The sequence below is a fragment of the Neolamprologus multifasciatus genome, chromosome 11 (assembly GCF_963576455.1).
Source record: "Neolamprologus multifasciatus chromosome 11, fNeoMul1.2, whole genome shotgun sequence".
Lineage (NCBI taxonomy): Eukaryota > Metazoa > Chordata > Actinopteri > Cichliformes > Cichlidae > Neolamprologus > Neolamprologus multifasciatus.
The window spans coordinates 12,657,352-12,669,478 of record NC_140449.1 but is presented as its reverse complement, the minus strand read 5'-3'; the positions used below and the strand labels follow the sequence as shown (position 1 = coordinate 12,669,478).

Genomic DNA, 12,127 nt, shown 5'->3' with positions numbered 1-12,127 from the left:
TGGATGTCTTAGAAAATCTAGTCACACATCTTTAAACTGAACACTACAACTAATAATTCTAGTACTACTACTGGTTATTATAAGTTTCTTCATCATTCAAAGATTTCCAAAACACTAAAAGCTTAAAGTGCTCAGAATTAGAATGAAATATGTGACAAATGTGAACACTTTTAACCTTTTTATTAATAAGCATATAACAGATAACAAAGGCATTGTGGTGTCTAATATCTCATCTTAAAATATTCTTCATTTCCATCCAGCAAGTATGGAAGATGAAGATTATAGTTTCATTTCTCCACACTGTCCCAGCTTTGCTCGTGAAAGTGAATGTTTTTCAATAACTGCAGTGCAGTTTCTCATCTGAGCCTCACACATTCTTGTCCTCAACCTTTTTGTTATGATCGGTTGCTCTTTTATTTCCCAATATCAATTTAGATATATTCCAGCCCAAGCCTGGTGTTTTCTTCTTAAAAAAAGGGAAACAATCACTTTAGAGTAAAAATGCACTTTTTCTTCAGAGAGTATAGTTTCAGTTGCTTCAGTCAGACTTCATTTATGAATTGATTTCCATCAATTTCAAAATAAAGAGATTTCTTTATATAGAGAAAAGAGGGTTTGGTATGGAGATTATGGTAGCAGTCAGGAATAGTTGAGAGTGAATCCAACTGACAAACGTGGTGATAACTGGGACAATACTGGTTCATGTTTGAGGTTTCACTTTTTTTTTGCACAATAAGAACATTTAGGTTAGTGAATGAGACCCAATATGTGCTTATTTTTCCTTTTCAGGCTTAAAATCTAAAGTGTTGCAAAACAGCAAAACAAGACGTGGATCACCACAAGAAGCAAGATGTTCTTGAGTCGTTCCATGTCACTGTGGAAAGTCTCAAATGTCTGGTGAAAACCGTGCACAAAGTACACAGTTATAGATAAATACATAAGATTCTTGTGAGAGTTAATTGCTTGAAATATTTATTATTTTATTACAAATAAATTAGATGATATTTTAAAATCGGCAGCAAAGAAAAGCAGACATGCACAACTGATTGATTTGATTTGATTTTATTGACAGCTCATTTGCATTGATTGGATATAATACAAGCTCTATAAACTGCACAAACATCTAAATTTAGTGGAGAAGATCAATCAGTGCGGGAACTCATCAATGTGAAGTGCTGTATATCCTTTATGCATGTCAAAAATGATTCTACGCGATTTCTCCCTCAGATATCAAGCTCTTATTTTCATACAAATCATCACTGCAAATGATAAAGTAGCAACCGCTAATACTTGGTCATCAAAAATTCCACTGTTAAGTATCAACAAACAGGCAACACTAGAAATATGGCAACCTGCAACGTGGAGTGCAAGCAAAAAGGCATTCAGTGTTATTGCTGTTCAGGTGCACAGAAAGAAACAGAGAAGATATGCAGCAAAGTTAGGAGCTGGACTCCTGGAAAGAACACATGCTTCTCTCTTAGTAAATCCATAATGCGACACAATCCGAGTGTCTGATCCAAAACGGTGTACGGTGTCACCAGGGTGAGTTTCTTGTCCCTCGAGTGGACAGAAGCAAAGTGATTTGCTCAAATGAGGAAAGCTGATGTGCCATTCAGCTAAGAAAGAAAACAGGAGAACAGAATAAAATATAAAATCTGCACTGAAACAGGGAGTGTGTCAAGGTAAGAAAAGCAACAACAAACCTACATCACAGTGCTGTTGGGGTTTTTGACACGAGCAGCTGTAAGTGACTTACCTGAAGCTGTTTCCTCCTGGTTAGTGACGAGGCTGGGGCAGTAAAGTGTAAACAACTTTGGAGGAATCCTTTGGTTTTTTATCAGCACCCAGTGGCCGGTTGTGCACCTGCACCTGATCTGTGCTGCACGGACAGCAAACAGGAACCACATTAGTTCATCTCACATCATATCATAAAAGTAACAGGTCAACATAACCTAAAGCAATAGTAGAAAACAGCAAAAGTAACAATAGTACTGTGGACCTAAACGTTGCAGAAATAAACCGACAGTGAAACAGGAAGTGGGTCTTAAATTTGGGGACGATTACTGGGGAAAAGTAATTGGCAGAATTCATACCTCACCCTCATGAAAAAGACTCTCCCTTATTCAGGTTAAGACCGTATACAGATTGCATTTGTCAAAATCAAGACGATCTAAAACACATCCCGGCATCCATTTAATACCTCTGCCCGTGATTTAACTTGCATGTTTTTTACCAGCTCAGTCATGCTGGACTTTTTATTTTGAGGTGCTTGCGCATGTTTTGATCATTGCGCTGAAATCTCGTCCACTAGTTACCATTTTTGGTCTCTGAGGATTCCACTCTAAACCTTAGTCGTAAGCAGATGGATGTCAATGCATTTACTTCATTGTTGATGTGGAATTTAGCTGTCCTCACCCTCCAGCTACATCACTTTGGCTGAAAGATGTTTTTTTTTAAACTGGGAAAAATCTAATTCAGGCTCAGAAGGAATGCTAATAAGTTCTTATACATGTGGCAGCCATTTATCATTTATTTTAACTGCTTGAAAACAATTGCACTAGGCTAATTTTGAGTGTTTGTTTTTTAAATTAATTTTTTTTTTAATATATTGGGTGGGACCTTCGGGATGGGGATTTGTTTTAAGCTGTTTTGTAGTTTGTGTAGTATGGGAAAAAGATATGCAGGTATAGTGTACCTGGACAACCTGGAGTAGTGCACAGTGATGTAGTTGGAGGCAAGGCTGCAACTTTGACCTTCTGTGATTGGTGGAGCATCCTTCAGAGGAACAATGGAGGGATGGGAGCTGTCACTCAAATCCTCTGGCTCCTCCTGCACACACACACACACACACACACACACACACACACACACACACACACACAAATGCAAAAACTGCATTTCTCATCCTTAGCCATGTATGCCTCGTAAATGTTTTCTCACCGGTATGTCGGACATCTTGCCCTTCCTCGCTGGGTAGATATGTTCAGCTGACTCATAAAACATAGTGTCAGCTGTCACTGATGGACACTGTGGGGGACACGCACGAAAACACACACACAGCAGAGAAAACTGAGAATTAGACTTACAGCAAAGCTACAGCTAGAAATGAAGAGATAGAGCAATTCCATAACTGATCAAAACCAATTAAACAAAGATCACCGTACCTTGTTTGTCACTTCTACTGACTCTGTGTCTACTCTGTGCATGTTTTTACTGGGAAGGTAAAGAAAAGGGATGGTTAGCAAGTGACAACCCCTCTAACAACACGAATACAAATAAGCCAAAGGGAAGAAAAACGAGCAACTGACAAAACTGTCATATGTTCCTCTATAAAACAGAGGAAGAAATTGTGCTTTTTTTTAATGTCTGCATAAGATCACAGAAATAGCCCAGGAGTAGTAATGGATAAATAGCAGTGTACTTCCTGTCACCTGATCATAACAGCCACTGTCAGTGTGATGAGTCCAGCAGAAACACCCACTGCTGAGGCCAAGGCAATGACCTTTAAACGACCTGCCAATGGAAGGATTACAAGGGTTATCAGCGTGACTAGAGGGAGGAAGAAAGGAGATGAAATGATGGAGTACAGAAGTGCCGCAAGCTAAAAAAAGATCAGAAATAAAAATAGAAAGTGTATATGACTAAAGAGGGAAAGAGCACGGCATTAGTTAGCCGCCGTCTAGACTTTAGTCTTGTGTTTCCAGTCCTGATTTCCAAACCCAGCTCCACTTCTTCGGCTGTCTAGACTCACAGAGTCGTTTTCCACAGCACCTCATCACCTCCTCCTCCCCCCTTGTAGAGAGAGGGCTTTAAGTGACTCACCATGACTCATACAAAAACAGTCAGAAATCATGAGACCATATACAATGAAGACCAGAGCCTGTGATACTGACAGGAAGGTTTCATCACCATTCAGACAAAGGAAAATCTATCCAAACATCTCCTATGGTAAAAAATTGCAGATAAATACTCAAAGCCTTGTTGAGTCTGCGCCTGATTGAGTGTGAGTGTGTAAAAACTGAAGAGATCCCCCAAATTACTACAGTTTATCCGGAGGAAATGTGTACCTTGTGTATGTGAGGACAAAGTTTAAAAACTTTCCAATGATTTTTGAGCTTTCATTTTGATGATGTCTTGCTGCTTCCAAAGAGCAATATCCTGGGAGGAAAGTACCAAAAACTGAAGTTCTGAAACTGGACATTTGCGCTAGCTAGTGCCAAAAGTGAGTCAATCTAAACTTGGGCAGAATTAGACCAACAAAGCTTTGGTCTATAGTGTTAACATACCTCTTTATTGAAAACTGTGCGGATATTTATGTTATTATTAATGTTTTTTGGTGGAGTTTTTCCTAGCTAAAGCTAAATATGCTGGTAATGTTTGGCTAAAACCAACTGCTAAACTGCTTTTCTGCTCTCTGATAGCGATTTAGCTATTAGCTATGTATTGCTTCAGCTAATAAGAATAAGAAGGAATTGTGCCTGCGGTAGCATCTTTAAAGCAATTATATAATGAATATCATTCTTTTCTTATTAACTGTGCTTATTAACTATAGCTTGTTTCTCACACTTTTGGTAAACAATATTATTTTGTTTTCATGTTAGCTCTAATTAGCAGGGATATGTGTCTGTTTGCAGAAGCACTTCGCTAACCACAGCAGGAGGCGTTAGCTGGTAACTTAGCACTCCACTCTGTCATAACCAGTTTTGGCTGCATAAAACAACAAATACACTGAACTTGAGGCTTCAAACCATGAACATCTTTATATATTTTTTTTATAGCCTGTGGGTGTTGCAAGTTAATCAGTGTTTGGATCCTCTTTAAGAATATTCATGTCCCTACATAATTTCATCTTTGTCCAGATATTTCAGTCTCAGCCAAAGTGGCGGGCAGACCAAACAACATGTCCTTCTTTAAAGTTGCACTGTGGTTAAAAATTACAGCCATGATTTTTATAAACTAACAAAAAATCTATGCTTGATAGCATCCTGTTGACAGACATGTAACAAATGTGAATGCGTTTGTACCTCTGACTCTTACGGTGAGGACTGGAGAGCTGTGGGCTCCAATTCGATTCCTGGCCTCACAGTAGTACTGACCGCTTGCACTCGGGCCAACCTCAGAGATGGTAAAGACAGGACCAGACTTGGTGACCCAAGCTGCATGTCAGAGCACAGGAAAGGATATTCTTCTTATGCATGCCGCAACACAAATTCATATAACATATTTCCTGTGGAGGATCCTACAGATGGAAATGTTGCCTTTGTATAAATGCTTTAAAATGTATTAGTTAGTTTTTATATGCTGACATTGCACAGCCCCTCCATCCAGAGCTAATCGGTGCCATGTGAAGTTGTCCACTGCTGGGTTCGCCTGACTGCTGCAGGTCAAGGTCAAAGGTCTGCCAGCATCCACAACACTGGAGGGACGAGCCAGAACTGAAGTGTTCTTAGGGGGATCTTGAGAGAGAATAAGAAAGAATTAAGACAGCTTCAAACTTTACTCTATGAAGAAAAAGCCACAGGAGTACAAGCAGAGCAGAAACTGAGAGAAAACTGCTAAATGACACGAAGCCAGCCAACACATTCATTACTTACACAGCACAGTCAGAGTAGCAACAGGTGACGTTTGGTATCCTAATCCGTTTGAAGCTCTGCAGTAGTACTGACCAGCATGGTGAGCACGCACAGACGACAATGTCAGGTTCTGAAAGGCACCTTTAGCAATCACCTGGTCACCAATGATACGATACCAAGCATACCTGTAGCAGAGAGGTGATTATGGTGGTGGGGATGATGATGATTAGGGTGAAAATGATTCATGGTACTGGGCAAACATGAAGCAATCATTTTTTGTTAGTTTTCTCTGGTAGAAAACATGAAGATTAGGGGGAACAGGGGCTTTTAGTCTGTGGCACCCAGACCCTGGAACAGGTATAATCAGGCCTGCTGTTGACATTCATTTGTCTTTAAGGATTTTTTAAAAATTCTGTTTTAACATGGTTCTCTATTGATGTTAATAAAAGTGTTTTAATTGCTGTACAGCACTCTGTGCCTTTTATGGCCACACAATGTGCTAACTAAATAAACTTTACTTACTTATATTTTTAATGACTGATAGCGCTGGGGGGGTTTTCGGTGAAGAAATAATAAAATAATTCAGGACTTGCAAACTATCCACTTTTAAATGAGAAACAAGACTGAAGTTTGAATTTACATAATTTTAATGTTGTGAAAAGCCATGAGAGAATCATGATAATGATGAGGAAAAACACCAAGATGAGGAAAAATTACGTAGTAGAATTAAACTTGGTTGTTGCTGTACCCTCGTACCTGTTGGCAGGAGGGTTTGCGTGGCTGACGCAGCTCAGGTTTGCAAATGAGCCCTCTCTCATATCCCCTCGAGGACTCACCAGCACATGAGTGTTCTTTGGAGAGTCTAAAGAAGCGGACAGACAGTCAAAAAAGAAAAAAAGATGCTATTATTTATAGTGATTATGCAAATTCTCTTTGAGGTTGCGTCAGTAAGGACATCCAGCATAAATTTCCAAATCAAACACACAGAGGTAAACACTGTGACAAACCCTTGTGGCAAGAGAGCAGCCGAAAGTGCTTTTTTATTTGATTATTAAACTTAATCTGTGTGGAACAGTATGAAAGAAAAACTGTCTGAGCTGAGGTTGTATCACTTCCTGTTCCTTTATCCATATGACATTTATTTGAGTACTCGCTTCATATCTCGCTTAAAATAGAATCGTTGCTTAATCAGTTTAACCCAGACTGCCCTTTGACAGATTTACACAATAAGAACTAGAATAAAACCCCGACTAGAATAACCATTTACAGCAAATGACACTAATCTATTACTAAACACATGATTTTGATTGGTTTAATTGGGGGCAGATTGTCTCTGTGACATTAATAAAAACATGCAACAAACTTACAAGTGACATTGAGTAGAAGCGCTTTGGAGCGATCTGTTCCCAGTGAGTTACGGGCTACACAGAAATACTCTCCTCTGTCTGTGTATTTGAGGTTGGACAGGTGGAGCTGAGGCCTGAAACTATCTGGGATGCTCCCACTCTCCATGTCTGGAAAACACACAAAGGATTAGTGCAGGCATAAAATTTAAGTGTGGTCATAATCCAAGGAATGTGTTTTCTTTTACAGTACACTGTTTCCAAAACTTCAGTTAGTTTTGATTTTTTTATTTCTACAAATTATTCATTATTATGTCTACTTATGTGTAACTGTCATCAACCAGTTAGTCCATCCATCTCAATCAGGTGAACGTGGATGTATCACATATAATTTAAATACAGTGAACAGAGGTGAGTTCAGTACCTTTGAACCAAGCAAAGCTCTCGACAGGCGGAGCTGCATCGCTGCTGCAGGTCAGAGTGACGGAGCTGCCCTCTGACACCTCTCCTACTGGAAAGACTGCGATGGAGGTGAAGCGAGGACCATCTGGTGAGCATGAGAAAGAGCAAAGAGGGACAACCCCATTACCAAAAACCTGAGAAGATGAGTAAGTATAACAAAATGAAAACCCTGTATTTAACAGAAAACAGTACAGACAACATATCAAGTGCTGAACTAGTCGAATTGTATTGAATATGCTCATTGCGAATTTGGTAACAAGAGCATGTGTGCAGTATATTATATGTTTGTGATCTGAGGAGAGCAGATGTTGTTGTTGTTGTTGTTGTTGTTTTGAATAAAAAGTATTTTCTTGGTTGATTTTGGATTGCAGAAGCACAGCAGTTTAGGGGCAACTCTGTTGTATTTTTGTTCCGTTTCCGTCAAAATGTTTCTATTTCAATTTTTCTACAAATCCATGCTGTACATTTAGGATGTAGTTTGGCATTCTTTCACTGTAATAAGAAAGAAGATTAAAGTTAATTTGGTCAGTCAGACCTCAGGATAGTTTTTGCAAATGTTCTTTGGAGGGCAATCAGTGTTGGTTTTCAACCTTGTCCCTGAAGGTTCGGATATTTTCTCTGGATACTTGAAGACTTCATTGTGGAATTATTGAACTGTTTAGCCACACTATATTTTATTCTGAAAGGACCTTTTTCTGCACATTACTTGGTAACCTCATTAGCTATGACATGATTCAAAAAATTAGTGTAACATACTTATGTAGTCTTTGTATGATTTTGAATTAAATATAACATTTAATTGATTTATAAATAAATCGTTATGTGTAGATTTACATTGTGCACAGCATCCTAATGGGTTTGTACACAATTTAACGTTTATCAGGGCCAGTAACATACATATATGCCCTATATGTGTGAAGTTCAGTAAAATCTGAAAATTTAATTGCTGATCTTTCCAGCAGTTACATTTTCCAGCTATTCCAGGCATATCCTCCTACATGCCTGTGAACATGACATGAAGAGATGAACTAGAAGATATGAAAAGCTTTCAGGTTTGGTTGGCTGAGGTTGCTTACGTCCCAGTGCCAGTGAGAGTGATGGAGACTGTACGTTCTGGGGTGGGATCGGTCGACAAGTGTATGCTCCGGCATGCTGCTGGTCAAAGCGGTTAACGATCATCCATTTCTCATAAGAGCCAAGGTTTAGACCATTCCTGTGTGCACAACAGCACATAAAATCTACACTTAACATGGACTGTTTTTTATAAATGCTCAACAGACTGTGTTTTTTTTTCTAACACTCGAAGCATTTTACACAACATGCCTCATTCACACCCATTCACTCAAGCACTTTTCTATGCTTAAGTGCTTTCTGTCCAGCATTTACACACCGATGGATGCATTGGAGAGCAACTAGGGTCTCAGTATCTTGCCCAAGTATACTTTGGCATGCAGACTGGAGCAGCCAGAGATCAAACAACCAGCCTTCACATTAGCTGATGACCTCCTCTACCTCCTGAGCTACAGCCACCAACAACAAACAACATAATTCTAACTTTACTCTAATAACAGCTGAGAAACATGTACGGTGTGTACTGTGTACATGCACACTCACGCACCTGTAGAGCGCAAGGCTCCTTCCTGGAGCAGCACATCCTCTGGCCTGGCAGCCCACAAACACGGTCTCTCCGAAGCCGAACATGTTGCCAGGCCTGGCTGAATGCAGCTGGACCTGGAGGTCTGAAACACAGCTGTCAAGACCTTATTACATAATAGCAGTCATAGCAACTTTCATTAGTGTGGACCTACCTGTTACATCCAGAGTGATGGTGTCCGGGGAGGTCCATCTCCCCAGGGGCTGATCTGTCTCAAATCTGAAGTGATACTGACCTGCATCACTCAGCTTTACACCGCGAATCTGGACTGAACAGCTGGAGTAGCTACCCCCAGTATAACTGGAAGATAGATTTATATTAAAACACATTATTTCTAGAAGTGTTAAAAGAACTTTCACAACCAAACTTTCACTTTAATGCATCTGTGATGTGCGGGTGGTCCCACCGTGTGCGTCCGCGGTATGACAGGCTGATCTGGTTTGGGTCGGTGTGGTGGGTGAACTCCCTGCGACCCTCAGCAGACACACGGAACCACATGACCCGCTTTACAGTGTGACCTGTGAAGATCATAAAAACAAACATACAAACAAAAACTGCAAATTTCTTCTTTCTTTAAGGCTTTACATTTTTATACTATTTCTTACTATCCAGTGTTTATCTGATAGCACAGAACCCATCTACCATACCCATCTTGTGTACCTGATGGGTAGTCATATCGACAGGGCAGAGTGACGGTCGTTCCTGCCCACACACAGATCTGCTTCCTAGAAAATGAGACACTCCACCTGCTCTGGATGCCTGCAGGGGGCACAAACAGGTATAAGACAGAAGTATTGAAGAACACACACACACACACACACACACACACACACACACACACACACACACACACACACACACACACACACACACAGTTAAAAGAAAGCCTACAAAAACCACATGTGTATGATTCACCATCTCATCACGTCATCTTATAATACAGGCTCCACCGGGGTCAATGATTACATATTTGTGAAGTAAAAGAATAAATCTCATCAACCCACAAGTTAGAGTGACTCCTCGGAGGGAAAGCTGTCAAACCACAGCTCTCACTGCTCCGTTCAGAGGGACACATAAAAGTGAAGCAGTGTAAATGAGGCTTGATGAGCAGCCATTGTGACTTCCTGTGCTCCTAACAGCCTGCCTCGGCTGACTACGTTGCACAAAAGGCAATCAATACTTATAAATAACCTGATCGTAAAGGCAAGGACACCTGGCTGCAGAAGCCTTGGTGCACAATACATCTGAAAAAAATGTTCATTTATTTTGCTCCTGTCATGTAAATCCTTTTGCATGTGATATACTTTTCAATAAAAATCAGTTTAATCTTTGATTAAAAAAAACTCCAACACATCTAGTAATTAATCTCAAAGAATGCACAAAGGTTTAGTTTACTTCTTGTGTGATGCACAAAATGGAAAGAAAAATGTCATCTCTCTGTGATTTCTCTTACCTGGTAAAGCTGTAAGGATGGTGCCCAGAACTAACGCACCTGCCAACATCTCCGCTGACACGAGCGCTGGAATGTCACCGGAGACGGAGAAAAACACGGGCAGACGGAGCGTTAAAGATCACATCAGTCAAATTTTTTTTTAAAAATCATCGAGTCAATTAGATCTGAGGTACTCACCTCTCAGAGGGTTTACTTTCACCTCGGCCAGTCAAACAGAGTTGTGGGATGTTTGCGACCCCTGATAGTGATGGAGGTGGTTTTTATAGCGGTGAGAGTTGCATGGTGATCTGAATCAGCTGGCAGGAGGAGCGGAAGGGGCAGGAGGAGGAGGAGGAGGAGGAAGAAGAAGAGGAAGTATAAGTATGTTTGAAAAAGTAACCTCAGATTTCTCCTTTGTCTTCATCTTGAAGCATTTTCACTTTTACTCCCATAGCTTTTTTAAGGTCACTCCTCTGGTGACTTACAGTTCCTATTTTGTGTGGCTGTGAAAATGTGACATCCTTGTGATCATCTCACTTGGCAATGTGGCAATTATTCTTACTGCAGGTTAAATGTCATTGACCGGTGGTATGTACAAATAGGTGGTTAATCAGTTCGCAGTATAGCCAAACTACAGAAATGATAAAGAACTACCAAGATCTTGATTGAAAGTGGTTTAAATACACACAAAATTGGGGCATACTGACCATTAATTTTTCATATCTGGTCGCAGGCTGTTGCTGTAACACGTCTCCTCGATTTTCTAAATTGTTTTTAATTCTCTGTAGTTATAGCATTATGAAAAAGTCTTGAGCTATCACTCATTTTTTAAAAATATTTTTAAAAAGGCAAATGGGAACTGTGTGAAACATATGCAATCATACATGGAAATACAGCATACAAGGCAGAAAAGAGGTTTGTAAAACTAATAAGCTTGAAAGTCAAATATTTGCCATGACCACCTTTATTTCAGGGATAGCTCTTCCTGCTTCTTGAAGGACATCCAAAGCTCTTCTTTAGATGTTGGCTTCCTTTTGGTCTGTCAGTAAAGTTGAGGTTAGGACTCTGGGGAGACCAATCTATGATAGTGTCCCACTGTGTTTTTTTCTATCCAGGTATGCTTTTACACCCCTGGCAGTGTGTTTGGGATTATTGTTAAACTGAAGAATGAAGCCCTTTCCAATCAGACGCTGTACTAGTGGGTAGAAATGGGAAGCAATGTTTCTGTATTTATACAGAAACATAATTCCATCTGTTTTGAAAAGATGCCTAACACCACTTTTTAAGGCATTTGACATTTTTCATGGATTCAATCAAAGATATGGGAATAAATGACCTGCTGTTGCAACAAAATGCCTAAAAATACAATTTACCAATTTACCAATTTACCAATTTAAAATTGGTTCTTTGCTAAGTTGTCTGTCATGTGGTGACACGGCACTGATTAATCTCTTAAATAAGGTGCCTTTTTATGTTTTATTCACAGGTCAGTGTTAACTGGTTCAAAAAATAAACAAATAAAAACCCATTCTTCTGAAAATGGTCAGGTATTAGGACTGGACTGAAATTGAGCAGCCAGTGTTCAAAGAAAAAATTTGAAAGTCCTTCAGATAGCCTGGAAAACTACTGCTCAAGATCACTTTATAAATTAACAGTCTGTGAA

The 12,127-nt window shown here is 39.8% G+C and overlaps 1 protein-coding gene across 1 annotated transcript; it reads right to left on the bottom strand.

Moving 5' to 3' along the window:
- Window positions 1-997: 997 nt before the first annotated feature.
- LOC146507918 (sialoadhesin) lies at window positions 998-11,184 on the bottom strand. The gene is made up of 19 exons (XM_085176329.1): window positions 10,663-11,184; window positions 10,486-10,551; window positions 9,693-9,791; window positions 9,439-9,550; window positions 9,187-9,332; window positions 8,997-9,117; window positions 8,455-8,591; window positions 7,341-7,463; window positions 6,941-7,087; window positions 6,330-6,435; window positions 5,595-5,758; window positions 5,307-5,456; window positions 5,025-5,156; window positions 3,432-3,513; window positions 3,165-3,213; window positions 2,941-3,027; window positions 2,696-2,829; window positions 1,757-1,879; window positions 998-1,616 (listed from the first exon to the last, which is right to left on the bottom strand). The coding sequence occupies exons 2-18, from the start codon at window positions 10,532-10,534 to the stop codon at window positions 1,777-1,779; spliced, it is 1,941 nt and encodes a 646-aa protein (XP_085032455.1). The 5' UTR covers window positions 10,535-10,551; window positions 10,663-11,184; the 3' UTR covers window positions 998-1,616; window positions 1,757-1,776.
- Window positions 11,185-12,127: the final 943 nt, after the last annotated feature.